General features: G+C 39.0%; 1 protein-coding gene across 1 annotated transcript in view; it reads left to right on the forward strand.

Moving 5' to 3' along the window:
- scn1laa (sodium channel, voltage-gated, type I-like, alpha) overlaps positions 1–18,602 on the forward strand; it is a 38,099-nt gene extending 19,497 nt beyond the window's left edge. Inside the window, exons 12-27 of the mRNA XM_059342419.1 lie at positions 285–656; positions 2,703–2,835; positions 2,959–3,197; positions 3,293–3,466; positions 3,575–3,931; positions 4,476–4,952; positions 8,397–8,520; positions 8,618–8,772; positions 8,920–9,093; positions 9,201–9,323; positions 12,274–12,543; positions 12,667–12,723; positions 14,677–14,814; positions 14,944–15,048; positions 15,156–15,426; positions 15,538–18,602. Of these exons, the coding sequence (XP_059198402.1) occupies positions 285–656; positions 2,703–2,835; positions 2,959–3,197; positions 3,293–3,466; positions 3,575–3,931; positions 4,476–4,952; positions 8,397–8,520; positions 8,618–8,772; positions 8,920–9,093; positions 9,201–9,323; positions 12,274–12,543; positions 12,667–12,723; positions 14,677–14,814; positions 14,944–15,048; positions 15,156–15,426; positions 15,538–16,718 (4,350 nt within the window). The 3' untranslated portion in view covers positions 16,719–18,602. The remainder of the gene's footprint in view (positions 1–284; positions 657–2,702; positions 2,836–2,958; positions 3,198–3,292; positions 3,467–3,574; positions 3,932–4,475; positions 4,953–8,396; positions 8,521–8,617; positions 8,773–8,919; positions 9,094–9,200; positions 9,324–12,273; positions 12,544–12,666; positions 12,724–14,676; positions 14,815–14,943; positions 15,049–15,155; positions 15,427–15,537) is intronic.
- Positions 18,603–21,446: the final 2,844 nt, after the last annotated feature.

The following is a 21,446-nucleotide window of genomic DNA, read 5'->3' on the forward strand; positions in this document are numbered from 1 at the left end:
TCTTCATCTTTTTTTCTTCATCATCATCATCATCACAATCATCTTTATCTTTTTCTTCAACATCATCATCATCATCCAGATCATCATCCTTACCATTCTTGGTCATTACCAACATGTATTTTTAATTTAGCATTTTCTTTTACCATCATCATGATCATCGTCATCAGGCATTTTTCATCACTTCTGTGTCATTTGCACACATGACAATATTTGCCGTCCCTGTTCTGTCCTCTTTTCTATCAGCATGTATCTTGTATCCACTGAAGATTCTCTTTCTTTCCTAGTCCTTTCTGAGTTTTCGTGGACCCCTGTTCTCATCCACACGGAACAGCAGGACCAGTCTTTTCAGTTTTGGAGGCCATGCGCAGGATGTCGGCTCAGAAAATGAGTTTGCTGATGATGAAAACAGCATTTTTGAGGATAGTCTGAGTAGGAGGGGCTCTTTATTTCTTCCCCGACGTTGTGACCGACGCAGCAGCAGTATGAGCCAGTGCAGCTTCTTGCCCCATCTCCTACTTCCAACCAATGGGATCAAGCACAGTTCTGTAGACTGCAATGGGGTTGTGTCTCTGATGGGTGGGAATTCACTCCCATCATCACCTGTGGGTCTTCTTCTGCCTAAAGTGACAGTAGATACGGCCTCCACTGGAGACAATGTAAGAAAGGGTTGTTTAGCCATATTGATTTGCATACAGCTATGACAGCAATTCTATCTATTTCCGTTGTCTTGTTTTCTTTGTTGCTACCTGTCTGACTCACACTGTGTATTCCGTATTGTATTGTGTACCTTAAAGCAACATTATGTAAAATAGAGACGTTGTAAGAATTCCTCTTTGCAGTTCACTTCTACACCGCAGGCATAAATATGAATAGCTGTACATGTGTATTTCTTATGATTACATGGTAATACTTTACAATAACCATCATTTATAAATGGTAAACAGATAGTTTATTAATGTTTAATCATCATTTATAAACTGTATATAGACCATTTAGAATGGTAAATACATATTTTTTATTAATGTTTAGCTAACTAAATCATTCATATATGGCAAACAGATGGTATATTAATGTTAGTTTATAGTTACTTTACCATTAAAAAAACCAATAAATTATAATTAATAGTTTATTAATAGTTTTAGTTGCACTCATTATAACATTTTAACACCATATTAAGTATGTTAATGATTTTGAAATTATTCATATACCTTTAAGAAATTGGTTGAAAACATTTAAAGATTAAATATGTATAGCACTTTGTAAAATAATAACTGGTCTATAAACCATCTATAAACATTACTTATTTGGTTATTGTAAAGTTTTACAGATTACATTACTCATGATCAAAAACTAGTTGACAACTTTGCTAACACTGCCAAACAACAAGCAAATGCAACAACACAAGACATAGCAGGCTAGCTAATATTACTGACTAGTCCAACAGACAGAAAAGTCTGAGATTTCTCTCTTGTCCAGCAGCCACTTGCTTGGTCTCTTCTCTTCTCAGCCTCCTCTATCGAAGTCCTCTTTTGTCTCCTTCCCTCTGCCATAATGTTAACTGAATCTGAGGAACCGATTACATTGACCACATGCTCAACTCCAGTTCTGGCCTAACACCACCAACATTCCCTCTGTTTTTGGCCTGAAAACCTCCACCTTCCAGCGGCCAAAAGTTGCTATGCTAGCGGTGTATACACCAACACTTCTCTGGTGCTTTGCGCTAACAGTCCTAGCAGCACGTCTCACTAAGATAGCTAGCTGACAGTAGCTACTGTTAGCAGCAATATCGGGTAGCGTTACTCTAGCAACTCGTAAAGCTTTTTTTTTCCATCAGGAAACTCATAAATCAATGAGAGGAGAGGCAGATCAGCTGGAGGATATCAGAGGGAAAACCAGAAAATATTTTCTCCATAAAATATGACCCAGTTTTACCAAAATCAACAACATAGCTTGTGGTGCAGAAAGCCGCTACTCACAGGAGATCTCACATGTACCTGCTCACCAGCATAGCGCAAGAGCAGATAAAATAGTGTTGCTTCAAGGGCCAAACTAGTGTTTTGTTTGTTTGTTTTCAACTTTAACCCATTAAGTACACTTTCCAAAGCATATATGTTTATTTAAAATGAAATTAAGCCACTAGATTCTTGCATTTAATTATTTAGGTAATGTAAAAACGTCTAGCTTTCCTGCCTTACACAAGCAGTATTCACCATCTTAGCATCTTAGCCTGTTAACATTTGCTAATTACAGATAGCACAAATTTCCAAAGTAGCAATGTTCATAACAATCCATGTTTTAGTTTCACTAAAAGAAAATATGCTGCTAGCATGGCTAAATATAAGAACACAGTTGATCTTTTATACTTAAACTTTAAGGTTAACTCAACTTTATACTCTTCAGAAACTCCAATCTGAAATACAATGTCCCAAAAGTTCAGTGACATAAGAAAGGAAAACCGTTTACAAGGACTCCCACCATCTCTGTTACACAAGAGGACCTTGGTGGATGGTAAAGTTTTAACTGGACATATCATGAAAAGAACTCACTTTCACATTTGGATATCTGGAGTGCCTACAAAGAGAGACTCCCCCATGTAAATGTCACATGAAGGTTCAATAAATATACCTACATAACTAATAAAAATATATATAAACTATATTCTGTAGCACAGTTGCATCTGTAACAATTATTTCTATCTCTAGGCTGATACTACTGACACAGAGTGCAGACAGGCTGGTGGAGGAACACACCCAGAGTTTAAGGACCTCCTTGAGGAACCAGGGGCCAGGCAGAGAGCTCATAGTGTAGCTAGTGTCATAACCAGCACAATGGAGGGTAGGTATTTTACACTACAGCGTGAGTATACTATTTTGATTACATCTTATCATCTATAGCATTTTCAGATAAATATATTTATATATGTATATATTTTGTTTTGTGATCACTCATATGCATCAGAGCTCGAGGAATCAAGGCAGAAGTGTCCTACATGGTGGTACGACTTTGCGGAGACCGTCCTCATCTGGGAATGTTGTCCAGAGTGGCTGAAGTTCAAGAGGGTGGTTAAACTAGTCGTGATGGATCCATTTGTGGACCTAGCCATCACCATCTGCATCGTACTCAACACCTTGTTTATGGCGATGGAGCATTATCCAATGAATGAAGATTTTAGCTGTATGCTGTATGTGGGAAATGTGGTAAGTGGACTTTAAGTGTGGAGAACAGAATGTTTTGTTTTGTTTCTTTATTGGCAAAATAGGAATCATTTTTGTTAATGGTCTTTTTCACAAAGGTATTCACTTGCATCTTCACGGCTGAAATGGTCTTCAAAGTCATCGCCATGGATCCATACCATTACTTCCAGGAGAGATGGAATATTTTTGATGGAATCATTGTTACTTTAAGCTTGATGGAGTTTGGTTTGGCAGGGATGGGTGGAATGTCTGTTCTGAGATCATTCAGATTGGTAAGTTTATGTACAGTATATATACAGTATGTGTCATAGCTGATATGTTCAGGTGTATTTTGTTGCCTAAAGAAGTTAAATTACTTGTTTTTCCTTTTGTTTTTACAGCTGAGGGTATTCAAGTTGGCCAAATCGTGGCCCACTCTTAACACACTGATCAAAATAATAGGTAATTCAGTGGGTGCTTTGGGAAACCTGACGCTGGTGTTGGCCATTATCGTCTTCATCTTTGCTGTGGTGGGCATGCAGCTCTTTGGAAAAAACTACAAGGACTGTGTGTGTAAAATAAATCCTGAATGCACTCTACCCCGTTGGCACATGAATGACTTCTTCCATTCATTCCTCATTGTGTTCCGAGTGCTTTGTGGAGAGTGGATAGAGACCATGTGGGACTGTATGGAGGTGTCTGGGACGGCCATGTGCATCATTGTCTACATGATGGTCATGGTTATAGGAAACCTTGTGGTACATTATCATCTTTTTTTGTCAATTCATGAGTCTAACTTGTCTAACTCTTGTAGATATAAGCCATGTTTCCACTGCTTGGTACACCTCTGATTGGCTCACTTGATTCTCTTTTGGTACCAGCCCAGGTCCTTTTTCTCTATTTTGTTCTGGGTCAAATGAATAAAAAATATTGCAGTAACTAAAAATTTTAAATTGTGGTTCTGTCTTGTGTCACGCTGGTGATAGTTTTCTCTGACCAATCAGTGGTCGGCAGAGTTTAAGCTCCACCTTATAGTATCGGCTCTGCTTATGTGGAACCAAAGTGGTGCTACCATAAGTTCCAGGTACAAGGTATTATCCATTACTTTTTTAAATGGAAAGGCAAAAAAGTGAGGCTAGAAGATTTGCATCAAGCTGTACAATGCAGTGGAATTTTGGCTGATGGATGTAAAAAATAACCACCCATGTTGTAGTTTTATAGCTGTATGTTTCGTAATTATCATAAAGTACAATACCTAAAAGATAACAGAATCTTACATGGAGTTGTGTCATTATCTGATAGGTGCTGAACCTGTTCCTGGCCCTGCTGCTGAGTTCATTCAGTGCTGACAACCTGGCAGCCAATGAAGACGACGTCGAAATGAACAATTTGCAAGTTGCCATTGGACGGATTCACAAAGGCTTTGCCTCTGTAAAGTCCATGCTTCGGAGAAGCTGCAGCAGTGGCTGTTTCAGGAGGAAGTCGAAAGGAAAGGGCGAGGACAAATCCCCAGATGAGCACAAACCTTTAGGGCCGAATGGTGTCCCCAACCACACCATCAAAGACTTTGCTAAGAATGGAAATGGGGATGTGACAGGAGTGGATAAAAATGGAGATAGATACATAGTCAGCAGCCAAAGCGGTGATTCCATTATGTCTTTCATCAACAATCCTAGTCTGACTGTCACTGTTCCCATTGCTGTGGGAGAGTCTGACTTTGAAAACCTCAACACGGAGGACTTCAGCAGTGCCTCATCTGAACTAGGAGCATGCCCAGTGGTAAGGATGATCTTTTGGATTGGTCCGATTGGTCTGTTGTTGTGTCTTTACTATTAGAGATGAATTGCGCCTTTAAAATCAAGTCCTACCAGCTACAACACTAATGTTTATGCTGTGTGATGGATGACAAAGGACTTCAGTAGTGGTTGTGGTTCTTTGGAAACATATCTGTTTTCTAGCTTTTAGTCATGTTGAAGTACTCTGCCCACAGTCCATGGCGATGAGGTATGAGCATGTGACATTTGCCTGATCCCATATACGAAGACCAGGGAGAGGCCACATAGACAGGAAAATACAAGTGTGTAGATTACATTATGTACCATTTAAGTCTGAGTGCTTGGGAGCTGAATCCTCTTAAAGGGGTTGTTTGTGCTTTGTGTTGGAGGAAAGCTCACAGTGTGAAAGAAAAAAAAGAAACACATTGTCTGTCTATTATATGATTGTTGCTGCTTGTTTATTTACTTCCCTTATTTATTTAATTTGTGAATTTACTTTGTCAAGTTGTTGATTTTCCTAAGTTTTTAATAATTTTGTCTCCTTTTGGCTCAATATTTTATGTGTAGATTTGAAAGCAAAAATCATTACCGCTTACTTGCTTTTGCTTTGCAGGTGCTCAGAAAGTTTTAGAAGACTTGTAAGAACACTTTACTATACTTTACATTCATCATGGAGATTGCCTGCGTCATTTCCAATAACCATCCAGTGACCTATTTAACACATCACTCATCCCTTTTTAGCATACGTCATTCACTATCCAGTCATCAATTTCTATTCTGGTCAGTGCTGGAATATTCTAATTATTTAAACAGCAGTAAAATTTAATTTAATTTAATTTAATTTAATTTTTATATTTCTATAATTTAATTTTATTTTTCTCAATTATTATTATTATTATTGGGGTTTTTTTGCAACGTGATCATCAAATACATTGCCAACACGGCCACGTCTTCATATGTGTATTTTTTTTTTTTTAAAGACTTTGTTGTTTTCTCATTTCAGCACATACATACAAAGGGTTTCTGCAGATCATGCTTAAGATAATTCATGACACTGACAATTCCAAAGGAAACATAAGATTTAGTGTGATGATTTTGTCGAAGTGCTTTTGACAAGAACAGAATGGATGGACTGAAACAGAAACCATCAACACATTTGCTTTAGTGCTCACAGTACACATGCTTACATCATTCTCTGCATGGCATTAGCTGGTCCCAGGACAGCCAAGCGCTCCTGCATTCTCCAGGAAGGCATTCAAGCTGTTCTCATCTCCGAGCTATTAGGAGACACGCCCTGTAGAAAGCCATACAACAGCAGGATGAAGGAGAAAACCATGTGGCAACTGTACAACAGGACCAGGCTTTTAATTATTAATAATAATAATAATAATAATAATAATAATAATGCTTCAGTTTTATATAGCGCTTTTCAAAATACACAAAGACGCTTTACAAAAAACACAAAGTGAAGAAGAATACAAATGTACAATACATACAGTACATACATACATACATACATACAAATATTCAAAAACAACAATACAGTGGATAGGAAAGAGATAAGAAGACAGAGGGTGGAAATTGATTTATCAGGTATTGTAAGTGATGTTGAAGAGGTGGGTTTTGAGTTGACTTTTGAAAGACGGCAGTGAGTCGGAGTTTCGGATAGCCAGGGGGGATGGAGTTCCAGAGGGTAGGGGCGGCAATGGCAAAAGCTCTGTCCCCTATGGTGCGGTATTTGGTCCTGGTGGTGATGGTGAGGGTGTTGGCGTCAGTGGAGCGTGTTCGGTGGGGGTGAATGGGGCGATGGAGGAGATCTGTCAGGTATGAAGGGGCAAGGTTGTTTAGGGCTTTGTAGGTGGTGAGGAGGATCTTGAAATGTATGCGTTGTTTTACGGGAAGCCAGTGAAGTTGACGGAGGATGGGCGTGATGTGTTCTCTGGAGGGGGTGTGGGTGAGCAATCGGGCAGCGGAGTTTTGTACATATTGCAGTTTTTGAAGGACAGTGGAGGGGAGGCCATACAGGATGCTATTGCAGTAGTCGAGTCTGGAGGTGATGAAGGCATGAATTAGTGTTTCAGCGGCTGAGAAGGAGAGAGTGGATCGAAGGCGTGCTATGTTACGGAGGTGGAAGAAGGATGTTTTGGTGACGTTGTTTATGTGTGACTTGAAGGAGAGTGCGGGGTCCATGTAGATGCCAAGGTTTCTGACCAGGGGGGAGGGAGTGACAGCGTGACCGTTGATACAGAGTGTGAAGTTCTTGGAGGTGGGGAGGGTGGATTTTGGGCCGAAGATTATAATTTCAGTTTTACTGCTGTTGAGTTTGAGGAAGTTGTGGTCCATCCAGGTTTTTATGTCGGTGAGGCAGTTGGTGAGGGTGGAGAGAACAGTTGGAGTGATGGTTTTGGTGGTGATGTAGAGTTGAGTGTTGTCGGCATAGCAGTGAAAGTGAAGTCCATGGCGGCGGATGATGTGACCAAGTGGGAGCATGTAGAGGATGAAGAGGATGGGGCCAAGCACTGAGCCTTGGGGGACTCTGTGTGAGACAGGGGTGGTGTGGGATGTGTGATTGTTTATTGCGATGTGTAATTCTCCTGTTATTATTAATCTCCCTTATCAAACATGCTTTTTCATATTTAGTTGGACTGGCTGCATTGAACATGAACGGTGCATGTTTTGGGTGCCTCTAATGTCTCTAATTAGCTAAGTAAATATTTGACAGGTAAAATAAGTCAGGCTGGGCAGTAAATTGTAGTTAGGGATGGGTATCTTCTTCTGATATCCACTGGTGGATGGAAGCATTCAGTTGCATTAAATGTCACCAAAACAACTCCTCATCCTTACGATTTTACACAAACACATTATACACTGAAATGTCTGTGGAATACACCACGCTGGACTTCACCACACCAGACTGTATGGGTTGCAGCTGCTGCAGTAGAAGGCCAATCACATGTCACTTTAAATCAATGAACACATGCTGTGATTGGCTGCGAGCAAAACCACACAAATGGTTATTTTTAAAAGGATAAAATGCAGGTATCGTTCAACTGGATAAGTTTTGATACTACTTGGTACTGAATTACTTTGGTCGAAGCAACTGTTATCAAAGAGTCCTTATCGCCTTCACTGATGACGAGCACTTGACTGTTCTTCTGCTGAGGCTAATGAGAGTGCCCTAAACATATTCTCACTGCGGAAAGAGAACAAGGAGACATACTTTGATGTCATTTACCCATAAGATTTGATCTATTTTGTGAAAGACTGATTCGTGCATGTTATTCTTTCCAACAGCCCTTAACAAGACACACAGCAGACATCCGTTTCAGAGCCAGTTAAAACATACCAGTCTTGTGCGAGCCTCTTGGTATTTTATGACTATTTTTTAGTATGAAAAGAGCTTAGAAAATATATTTGTTTATTCTTCTAACACTGGCTTCATCCATAGATTGTAGATGACGATTGCCAGTCCAGCTCTTCTGAGGGCAGCACAATAGATGGTCAAGAAGGGGAAGAGTCTCTCGTCTTAGAAGTGGAAGAATTTATGGAACCTGACGCCTGCTTTCCTCCTGGTGAATACTAATACAAACACCACTTAACTGACTACAGCCTTGGTGTTTATCTTATACTCCAAATTACACCTGTAAACCCCCTTTTGTCTCCTCTCAGGCTGTGTGCAAAAGTTCAAGTGTTGTCAGGTAAATGTGGAAGTGGGCTGGTGGAAGGTTTGGTGGACTCTTAGAAAGACCTGTTACCGGATTGTGGAGCACAACTGGTTTGAGACCTTCATTGTCTTCATGATCCTGCTCAGCAGTGGAGCACTGGTAAGAGGAAAGAAAAATGTAATTAAAGTGTTTTTTGACAACCTGCTCTCATGTATTTAGATAGGCATCTCTCATCAGGCCATGATATTTTTCTTTTATTCGTTTTCATATTAATGAATCACTCACTGACGTTTTCTTCACATTCAGGCATTTGAAGACGTGTATATTGAGAAGAGGAAGACCATTAAAACCATTTTGGAGTTTGCAGACAAAATCTTCACCTACATCTTCATTTTGGAGATGGTACTGAAGTGGGTGGCATATGGATATGCCAAGTATTTTACAAATGCCTGGTGCTGGCTGGATTTCCTTATTGTTGATGTAGGTTGAACCACCTCTCCTTACACAGAAAGACTAACACATGTAAAACAATTGTTAGTTTGTATGTTTTGGTTAGTAAATGACATCAGTGTGTGCATGTGTTCTAGGTCTCACTGGTCAGTATGGTTGCCAATGCAATAGGATATTCTGAACTCGGTGCCATCAAATCTCTGAGGACCCTTCGAGCTCTGAGGCCATTGAGAGCCCTGTCTCGGTTCGAAGGCATGAGGGTATGTGTCACTGGATTTTCCTGCCTGCTCTGAATCACGGTTTACTGTCCATCACTACTGCACTGTTAGAGTGTACAGACACTATGCAGTCTCACAAAAGGCATCATAAAGTGCTTTTGCAAAACTTGGTATCCCAAAAGATACCCCAAAAATGTGTTGCATGTACACAAAGCATTCCTGTCCTTCCCTAATCCTGTTTCTCCAGCTGTTACTTGTCCTCCGGGTAAATCTTTAAATGACAGTTTTTAACATCACTTTCTTTTAAATTACCATCTAATTATAGACAGGATTTTGAAAATAGTTCAGAAACATTTTGGGGAATGTGCTTATTCACTTACTTGTCTAGACTCACCAATCACTGAGTGATGTATATAATTTAATTTATATTTTAAATGTAAAGTCAGTAGATGATTACTTACACAGCTTACCTGGCTCTGTCCGAAAAAAGGTGCCTTGTAGCATCACTCTAAAACTCACATATTAACATGGAATATCTCAATTGAGTAATCCAAACAAAACTCATGGTTTCTCGTAGTTTTATGGGCAGAGTGCTGTATCATTTTGGAGTTAACTTGGAGTCTCTACTGGTTGTCTGGGTTTGAAATTTGAAGTCAGTGTCTTAAGCCTGATTTCCACCGGGCGCGTTACTGCAGCGTCACGTCAGCGTCGCGTATGCCGTTGCAAATAGGTAACACTCTAATCAATGAGAGCATTTCCACCGGGCGCGTAGCGTAACGTTACAGCAGCGTCACGTCAGCATCTCTACGCGAGCATTAAGTAGGACTTCTATTTCTCCGCGAGACGCTGCCAAATCGCGTGAATCTCAACAGAGCAGATCGCACCAGACAGGAAGTCCGACTCAGAATCAGCGTAAAACACTTCCGCCCCTTTCAAAATAAAACACAATACGCAGTGCATGCAGCCTAAAACTACTTCACATCAACATTATGTTATGACCGAGGCACCAGATCAGCAATCAATCAATCAAAGGGTCTCAGAGGATCGGCGACACGGACGACAAGAGACTGATTGTTGAAGTGGAACATCATACAATCATTTATGACATAACATATTGTTTTTATAAGGATAGATGGTCAGATCAACAGATCTTTCACGTCAGAGAAGCAAAGTAAGTTGGTTGTTGTTGTTGTTTACTTTATACACACAGTTTATCCATAGACTGTATAAATAGAGTTTAGAGTTTATCACGGGATCTTACGGTCTCCCGTATGGTCAGGATTATCGCGTGATCACGTGATCTCGTTATCTCGCGTGTATACGACCGGCTCGCTAAGCTGACGTGCTGCTGCTGTAACGTGCCCGGTGTGAATTGACGCCGGGCAGACGACGCAGCAAAAACGCTGTGGAGACGTGCTGCTGCTGTAACGCGCCCGGTGGAAATCCCCAGTTAGACCTGCATTCTTTCTAATGGCCCAGAGAGGGCGGCTCCACGGGTTGCAGGAAGAAGTCTGATTGTATAAAAATCTATCAGAAAATTACCCTTATTCTAACTTGATTTATTTCCTCATTACACATTTTCATTCTCAGCTTCTTTCAAGTGTTCTTCAATACATCATGATCGAAATTATAGTCCTATTTAGATTTAAAGATTTGATGTACGCTTTAGAGCATGGATAGCCGTTGTTTAACAAGTTGCTACCATGGTGATGTGTGTTTTTGTTTCGAACTTTGACCCTTACAGTGTTCTCAGTTCATTAAGCAAATTGTGATATCTTGGTTATATTTAGTTGTACTTAAAGATTATCTATGGAGTTGGCTGTTGATTTTGCATAATGGACAACCATGCTAACAAAGCTAGCTAGCTACCGCTAGTGTTAAGTGATAACTCCTGAGCAGCTCTTTCAAAAATAGTTACTGGTGGTTCCAAAAAACCAAGATGGTGACGGCCAAAATCTCAAATTCAAGGCTTCATTTGTTGTCCAAAATCCAAAAGGTGAGATCATGGCAGCTAATACCTTTTTTTATACAGTCCACATTGAATACCTTTCATGAAGAGAGGAAGTCACTGCTCCCAGGCAAGAAATTGCCTCGTATGTAACTCCTTAAACACTTTTCACTTTGTTTTTTTGCGTAATTAAAATCTACAAGAAACAACATAAGTGAACTTTAGAGATGCTGGTAGGTGGATTTTGTTACCTTTGGATAGAGCCAGGCTAGCTGTATCGCCTCGTTTACATAGGATCAACATCTCCTGGCTCCAGTTATGTATTTTACAGATAAAAGTAATTGTTAAATGTTAAACTTTTCCTTTAAGTGGAACCATAACTGTCTTAACATCTGATACCATTGCAGTATTCTTTGCTGTGCAATGCAAGCCTGGTCTAAAGAGGATTTGACAAGTTATGTAACCGAAGGGGGAGGGCTGCTGGCTGAAATCAATGTAGCATGTATTGATTAGTTTATTTCATGTTGTGGTGGTCTAGCTCTTTACAGCACTGTAAAGATGACGGTCTTTCCTCACGTGGTAGCTGGTGGATTCCCTCATTTGCATGAACAGCTTTTCATGTGCGTCACACGCATGAATATTGTTTGCTGGGTTATTAAACATGACTTCTTCATGTGTTATTTATGTCTCTGTTTACAGTAAGCAACTTTTGTGGCGTCACCATGCCTCTACAAGGTGTTCTGTTTCAATGTTTTTCAAAAATGTAGTTGTAACCCACAAAGACAACTTTTAGATACACAACGTCTCCTGCCTCTTCCCCGTATTCTTTTCCCACCTTAACCATGCGGTTATCAGATTTTATTTTTTGGTGCTACAGTAGTCTTGGCTGTGATGAGCTCATGTTGATGTGTATGTTGGCACTGAAACATTCACTCTTGTGTTTTCCTATTCTGCCCATTAACAGAGTACACAGTGTTGTGCATCAATTCTACATCCTGTGATCTCTGATGTACAAATGAGTTATGTTTATTTTTTGGTACGCAGGTGGTTGTCAATGCCCTGCTTGGAGCAATTCCTTCCATCTTCAATGTGCTGCTGGTATGTCTCATCTTCTGGCTCATCTTCAGCATCATGGGAGTCAACTTATTTGCGGGGAAGTACGGCCGTTGTGTAGACAATTTGACAGATCGGCAGTTCCTTCCATCAGAGGTGCAAAATAAATCAGACTGTGAGAAAATGGTAGGGGCTCGCTGGAAGTACTACAAAATCAGCTTCGACAATGTTGGCTTGGGTTATCTTGCACTGCTGCAAGTGGTGAGTAACTGAACGTTGGACACTTGAATATGTTATTTGCTGTACAGATGGGAAACTGGCAGTGATGAACAGATCAAACGGCTACAACAATATTATTTGTGCATATTTTTCATTTCTATAAAGGCCACATTCAAGGGCTGGATGGACATCATGTATGCTGCTGTGGACTCTCAGAAAAAGGTAATCAAAGTTAAATCATCTTGTTTGTTACTTTTTATAATCTCTCTTATATGTAGCGCCTCCCAGTATCACAAACCTTTTAAGTTATTTTTGTTAAAAGATTTATAAAATCAAACTACTGAAGTATCTCATTATCCATGTAGGATTTTAAATAGGTAAAAAAATGGTATTATGACTAATAATAAACTAATAATGACTAATAATGAATTGTTTTTCATTGTGACCATGCCACATTCAATAATAAATGGTCTGCACTTATATAGCGCTTTTCAAGTCTTTGCGACCACTCAAAGCACTTTACATTCACACACACATTCATGTGTGCCGGCTGTGGCTCAGTTGGTAGGGCGGGTTGCCCACCGATCGGAGGGTGGTTCGATCATGACCATTGCAGCCTACATGTCGAAGTATCTTTGAGCAAGATCCTGAACCCCAAATTGCTCCCGATGCTGCGTTCATCGGTGTGTGAATGAATTCCCAATGGTGGCAGGTGGCACTGTTTAGGGTAGCCTCTGCCACCAGTATGAATGTGTGGGTGAATGGGTGAATGTGTGCAGTCTGTAGTGTAAAGCGCTATATAAGTGCAGGTCCATTTAACATATTGGTGGCCATTCCTAAACGGTGCCACCTGCCTTGATGAACGCAGCATCGGGAGCAATTTGGGGTTCAGTATCTTGCCCAAGGCGGCCCTGGTCAGGGATCGATCCACCGTGACCATGACTCTACCAACTGAGCCACAGACGGCCACAACTAGTTTGTTGGGGTTAAAGAAACACATTAAACTACAAGCGCACTCAAGAGAGCGCAGACTTAGACCAAGGCGAAGTGTCCTTTCGAGCAATGTTAACAAAATGAAGAATAATTTGGATACTTGGGTGAAGAAAAGAGCAGAGCCGTCAACTGAGGAGTTTGTAAATCAAAAAGGGAGTTCGAAGTTGGCCAGTTGAAGTGGTATGGCATCTGATCAGGACGGTAGTGTCCTCCCATTCCAACTAGCAAGGGGTCCTAGGTTGGACTTGAAACACACTGAAGACATTATAGATCTTACCAGGCCTAGAAACATTCCTGGGGGGAGGGGCATCAGGAATATCTTGATGCCCTTGCACCATGACCAATGATAAGCAGAACATTTGATGGATGAAAAAGGAATTTGTGTAACCCACTCCAACAGTCCATGGCCAATGCTTCATCCTTCCACCAAGTTCTACTACACTGCAAAAAAGGGGTGTCTAAAAACAAGATAAAAACACTAAATCTGTTGGAAATTATCTTGCTGCATGGACAGATAATTTCACTTGACAAGATTTCTTAAATTAGAGATTTAAGATTGTTAAATCTTGAAAAAAAGTATGTTGAAAACTTAAAATAAGACATTAACTCTTAAAACAAGATAAATTATCTAACACTTCTAAATCTAAAGTTGTTTTTAAATCTTGGTAAGAAACAAATAATTTGCAGTGCACTCTGCTCGGGCCAGTTCATCGCTGCTTGCAGCTTTAATTTATCTTGTGTTAACAGTTAATTTCTTATTTTAAGCGTACAACATGCTTATTTCTAGATTTAATAATCTTAATTTAAGAAATCTTGTCAAGTGAAATTATCTGTCCATGCAGCAAGGTTATTTCCCTAAAATTGAGTGGTTTTATCTTGTTTTTAGACACCCCTTTTGACAGAACAAATAAACCGAACCAAAAAGATAACCTCCAAATAAACAGTTACTGCATTTCAGTGTTGAGGGCAGAGCTTTTTCTTTTATGTGTTATTCCAGTTATGTTTGATATTACAATGTTTATCCTATTTGTTTTATATTTAGTTTTTTAATTTAATGTTGTTGTTTTTTTTTTTTTAAGATTGTCAAAGCTGTATGTATTTGTTCTGTTATTTGTTATAGCACCATTTGCCAGTTCAACCTTCACATATGACTAATGTCTGCATTTTCTGTGACCATTATAGGAAGACCAACAACCAGAATATGAGATCAACCTCATTATGTACATGTATTTTGTTGTTTTCATCATATTTGGAGCCTTCTTCACACTTAATCTCTTTATTGGTGTCATCATAGACAATTTCAATCAGCAAAAGAAAAAGATAAGTATCAAATCTGCTTTCCAAATGAAATGACACATTTTTATTTATTATATATTTTGACAGGAATTACCTGCAATATCTCATAATCACTGTTGCTGTCATTTAACATGTCTCGTATCCCCTATTTACTTTGGAGGTCAAGACATCTTCATGACCGAAGAACAGAAGAAATACTACAATGCTATGAAAAAGCTGGGGTCAAAGAAACCACAAAAACCTATTCCTAGACCATCAGTATGTAACATTAATCATGACTGCATCCAAAAATGTATTACAAATTGGATCCTTTTGTCAGAGGACCTAAAATAAGTTTGTGTTTTTCTGCCTTGTGTCTATTTCAGAACAGATTTCAAGGATTCGTCTTTGACCTCATCACAAAACAAGCATTCGATATTCTAATAATGGTTCTAATTGTGCTTAATATGGTAACCATGATGGTGGAAACTGAAGAACAGTCGCAACAAAAGCAAGATGTTCTTTTCTGGATAAATATAGTATTTATTATCGTCTTCTCGGCAGAGTGTTTGTTGAAGATGATCGCACTTCGCCAATACTTTTTCACAAATGGTTGGAATGTGTTTGATTTTATCGTCGTCATCCTGTCAATCATTGGTACGACTTCACTCTCCAGTGCTCAAATAAATTAGGATAATTCATTTTGTCAGTATACGTATGTGTGTATTGCTCACAGTCTGCTCAATATGTTTCTCTATCTTTCCTCAGGTGTGTTTCTTTCAGAGTTGATCGAAAAGTATTTTGTTTCCCCTACGTTGTTCAGAGTCATCAGATTGGCTCGGATTGGCCGCGTCCTCCGCCTTATTAAAAGTGCCAAAGGAATCCGCACACTCCTGTTTGCCTTGATGATGTCACTTCCTGCCTTGTTCAACATTGGTCTCTTGCTCTTTTTGGTGATGTTTATCTATGCCATTTTTGGTATGTCAAACTTTGCTTATGTCAAGAGGGAAAAAGGCATCGACGACCTTTTCAATTTCGAGACATTTGCCAACAGCATGATCTGTTTGTTCCAGATCACCACCTCAGCAGGGTGGGATGGCCTTCTTGCTCCCATTCTCAACAAAGGTTCAGACGATTGTGACAGTAGCAAAGAGCATCCTGGCACTGCTGTTAAGGGAGATTGTGGAAATCCTCCTGTGGGGATTGCCTTCTTTGTGAGCTACATCATCATCTGTTTCCTGGTTGTGGTGAATATGTACATTGCAGTTATCCTGGAAAACTTTGGCGTCGCCACAGAGGAGAGCGCAGACCCACTAAGTGAGGATGATTTTGAAATGTTTTATGAGGTCTGGGAAAAGTTTGATCCACATGCAACACAGTTCATGGAGTACAATAAACTGGCAGAGTTTGCAGATAGTCTGGACCCACCCTTACGCATAGCCAAGCCTAACAAAATGGAACTGATCTCAATGGATCTACCCATGGTGAGTGGGGAACGCATTCACTGCCTGGACATCCTGTTTGCATTCACAAAACGTGTTCTGGGTGAGGGTGGGGAGATGGACGTCCTAAGAGCGCAGATGGAGGAACGCTTCATGGCTTCCAATCCTTCCAAAGTGTCCTACGAACCCATCACGTCCACTCTGCGCCGCAAACAGGAAGACACATCAGCTGTTGTCATCCAGAGAGCATTCAGAGAGTATGCTAAGCAACATGCTAGCATGAAACGCTCCGACATGTTGAGTAAGAACATTCAGAAGGATGAAACACACATTGACAAAGACAAACTCCGAAACTGCGAAGACATTTCTGAAGCCGATAATAGTGAACTGACGCCTTCAGCAGCTCCTCAACCTTCATGTAACAGCGTAACAGCAAATGGAAGAAACAAATATGAAAAAGACAAAAGTGAAAAGGAGGTTGAGGGCAAAGATGTCAGAGAGCAATAGTAGCAAAAGAAATGCTGGACATGCAACAAAGACATTGAATTAATGTTTACAACCTTTGAAAGTGACTAAGACATCCATTGGACTCCCTTCCCTAGAATGGATATCTATGCCAAACTGACCATGCTTACTTGAGTCTATAGTTAGTGTAATGTGGCTCTGTAATGGGACAATTTTGGCTGTGTTCAGGAGCAAGGATGCCTTTTGACTGTTTGCGGGGATGGCTAAGTGTTCTGAAAGACACATTAGTTAATGCATTAACTTCTACTGCGGCTAGTTCTGCTATCCAGTGTCTTGAATTATTGTTATATCACTGAATGTTGTATTACTTTACTAACTTTTTTTTTTTTTTAGCAGAAAATGGGTTTTTATGTTATTGCTTAAAGAATTCATAGTTTTGTTAACTGACTTTTTATACACTTTTTTTTACTCTTCAAAAGGCTTGTTCCTTCAGGGGTAGTCTTTACAACGAGCAGCATTGCTTTGAGGTTAGTCTTGCTTGCTGATATTGCTACAAATCCAAGAGAGTTGCTGAAGTTAACTAGAAATGTAGACATGCATGAATGTTTCTCCATGATTAGGCATGCTAGAGTGTACTATTCTCATCATGCTCTCTCCTTGTCCTTCATGCTTCAAGTAAAGTCATGAAATGGCTGGGTTTTTTTATGCATTATGGAACTATAGTCTACAGTCCAAACGAATCAGCCGAGGGTGTTGATTATGTTTGCTTATCAGTGTCAGAGCAGTAACACTTGGCAGAAATACTTTGCACATTCAGTTTTATTGAATCAAAGAAAATTCAGACTTCATCTCAGCCTGCTTGGTGCTACATATGTACCGTTTATAACATTGGCAGTTATGTACAGATTTTTATCACAAAACTGTGCAAAAGAAAGCTTTTCAAAGCTGAAAATTTGAGAAAAAGAAAATCTTACTCGCCCTGTTTTAAATTACCTCGTTTGACCACAAATCTGACAGTTGGCTCCAGGAGGAGATTAGCTGTGATATTATCTATTTGTAGGACAGCTGTATTACATCACATTTTCGACATCTCCAAAATGCAGGTCCCCCTTTGTGTGTCTACCTTTGGCTCATTGTGATTGCTTTCTTTCCTGTTTGTTTTTGACGATGGACCTCAGTATAATGGTTTTGAAATGATGGAATTTATGGAACCACTACTATTTATCACGTGTGATATGAAACCAAATGTATTCTCCATGATATGCTGCATTCAGGTGGACAAGGATTCGATAAAAAAAATGAAAATGTCTATGAAAACGGTTACATGGACTGTAACTTTTTCTTCAGAAGACAAAGCCCTGTGTTTGATGACTGGTGATGTTATATGACTGTCATATTAGCTTTACTTTTCAACCTTTGACTGCATATTTTACGTTGAAATGGGGACTGAGGGAAAATGGTTCTTTTAGGTTTTTGTGTGCTTTGAAAACTGTTTTTTTCACAGTTTACCTCTCAATCTTTATCATGATTAATATCTAAGTTGGATGAAAGACTGCTCAGAATATTCAGAATGATTGTCTCAAGGACATGGCATCACACATCTCAAGTTTCCTACTTCTGTTTACATTTTATAGTGGCAATTGTGTTACTTTTGTCGGTTCTTCCCATAGCTACGGCAGCCACCCTAAACTGTGTCACAACTACATCTGTTGTTCCATGTTATAAAAGTATAATTCCATTCTTGTATATTAAGTATATTTTGCATGTAATTAAAACGTTCAATACTTACACTATACTTTATGCACAATGAAAGAATGTTTTGATTACACAGAATTCTCCCATCATTCATATGCATAATGCTTGTAGTGGATAAATAAACTGCATGCAAGACATCGCTATAACCCATTTCACTGAAACGCCAAAAGAATAAAGATTACATTTACCTCATGTATGCCTAAAACATTCTTTAATTTTCTTCATGAAAACACACACACACACACACACATTATATATATATATATATATATATATATATTTATTTTATTTTAATTTGTTTCAGTTATCATTGTTCTAGTGAAACTGTACTACTTTATGTCTGTCTTCAAATCGTCTGTTACTGTAATGACTGTAATGACACACACACACACATATATATATATATATATATATTCTGCAAAAATCTTAGGCATGTGTGGAAAAAATGCCTTGAAGAATTGACTCTGGTACACAAAATACTGATTTGATTTAGATTTTTCTTCTGCTCACTCGTTTTAGTAATTGATAAAAATAAACTATTAACATTTCTATTTTTAAAAGCATTCTTATTTTACAGCATTTTTTCAAACCTGACTAAGATTTTTGCACAGTACTGTATATTGGGGGTTTTGCCGACTTTACCATTTAGAATCCACCTTGTTTAAGGCCTGATCCTTTTGGTATCAGTGTTCTTAATTGGACATTTGAATTAATTTTCTTGCTCAAATTCTAAATGTGTGTAATATACTGTGATATGCACACTTTTATTCACATGAAACAAACGCAACTGGTGTAAAAAATATATGTTTTTTGCTTATTTTCCCCCTGCATATTCTTATATACGTATACGTGCTTTACTCATTGGGTTTCTAATAGCCTGTCTAACTTTACCTAGCTTATTCTGACAATACTGAGCATCTGCCTCTCTTCCTGAAATGCATGAATTAACAATTCCTTTCTGATTAAGAGTTTTATTTTTTATTTTTATTTTTTCATTTTTTTTATTTTTTTCTTGGGTTCAATGTTGTGTTTAACTGCTTCTAACAATCTTTGAAAGACTAATGAGAGAATTAGAGCACACCTAAAGTAGGGGTTTATTTCTGTGCAAATGAATTTACACTTAACTTTTGTTGAGATTTAAATTGTGATATTTATATAAATGTATTATAAAGCCAATGCCCCACTTTACCAGCACTTCATCATTGTTTGGTGAGCTAATGTCACTGAGGCAGGCAACGATTCATGATCGTAGTTGAATGAAATTGATGGCTAATCGTCAGACTGTCATGAAAACTTCCAGTTGACTCGGGGGCTTTAATTTAGATAATCTAAAGTGCCGACCACAATTGGAGGCATTAAGCATCAGCTTTTACAGTTATAGGCTTTATGACTGGTGCAATGCTGTTTGTTACCAAACCGCAATCAGCATTAGCGTAATTTCAGAACCTGTAAAATGCACAAGTTATCAGCGTCCATTGCAAGTGCAAAATGTAACAAGCACTCAAGCTGTAAATGGTTCAATTTATATTGATCTCATGGGACTTTTGAAAGCACCTATGAATGTCTGACAAAAGATCTCTTAGTGACATGATTATACATTATATGTCAAGAAAAAAAGGAAAAGTAAAGAGAATTGAAGGGGTGTTTAGAACTAAAAATCTTTTCAGGATTTTCATTCTCATTTCAGTGTATGTTATAGCATAACATCTGTGCAAGAAGCTAGAATCTGGAGTGCGCTTTGCGGTTCCTGCCGGAAACTATTAGCATCTTAAGTGGGTGGAACATTTTATTAATTATTAATAAGGGTCCAAATATTCATTACAGTCCAACATCGCTTTTACCTATTGTGGCTGCTGAATTCTGACGGCAGTAAACATGAGAATGATGGCAAGGTACTGATTGGTCCTGCTCTTCTGTCTCACAATGATGTGATTATCAGTTTGCACCACACCCACTCAAGTACTTTATGGCTCACATGTTGTTTTTCTGACAAGCCAGTCAGCAGAACAATTGAGCTGTCGGTGAATAAATGTTTGCCAGCAGAACTCAAGACATTACAACAAAACAAACAAAACAATTACTTAGGTAAATGTCAAAAGATTCTCATTCTGTTAAATAAAATCGTTGCCTCTAATGTCAACTGATGTTAGAGACCTATAATAATTTGAAATGTTATCATATGAGTGAAAACAGTACAAGGCTCCACTGATGGTAACAGGTGGGGCTACAGATTGTCTATTTTTAATGACCAGTAAATCAAGAATGATTCTGCAGATTCTCCTTGCCAGTTGCCCAGCAACATGACATCAAGCTCCTTTGTTAGACTGCATTAGGGTGGAAGGTCGGAAGTTGGTCTGCCATCCCCACCCCGGGAGTCTCCCAAGCAGGGCAGCAATATGTGGACATGTTATATGTGAAAGGATGTCCGTTTGGCTTGGGATCTCGCCACTGGTATGCATGGAGGGGCACGAGGAAAAACAATTCAGAGAGAAATCTGAGAATGCTGCCCATAACAGCTCTGTAATTTTATTTGCTGTAGATAGATGGGAGGAAAATCCCATTAGATTAGGTAGTGGTGAGTATCCCCCTACCTTCCCAGTGTGCTAATAGACAGGCGCACAGACGCTCACACACACACACTCACTTTTGATCTGAACCACTAAATCGTACACACAGTTTCAAGTGAACCACTCCCTCAGTAACTTGCAGCACACACAAACGCATATTTCTATTCACACAAGCCGTCTTGTCAAGTAGAAATTCAACAGAGGATAGAGCAAATTCTTCCTATTTTTTCTTTTTTTTTCATATTATTTATAAAAACAATACTGCAAATGTGTTAGAAAACAGAAATCTTTGACTATAAACACAATGTCAGTTGTATGTTTATGATGATAAATTAATGCATGCATGTGCAAGGCAATCGATTTCCAAGCAACACATATGGAAAAAGAAACATAACAGTAAATTTGCAAGTGAGCTGCTTGTATTATTGGGCATGGCTTTTTGATCAAT

The sequence above is a fragment of the Centropristis striata genome, chromosome 10 (genome assembly GCF_030273125.1).
Source record: "Centropristis striata isolate RG_2023a ecotype Rhode Island chromosome 10, C.striata_1.0, whole genome shotgun sequence".
Classification (NCBI taxonomy): Eukaryota; Metazoa; Chordata; class Actinopteri; order Perciformes; family Serranidae; genus Centropristis; species Centropristis striata.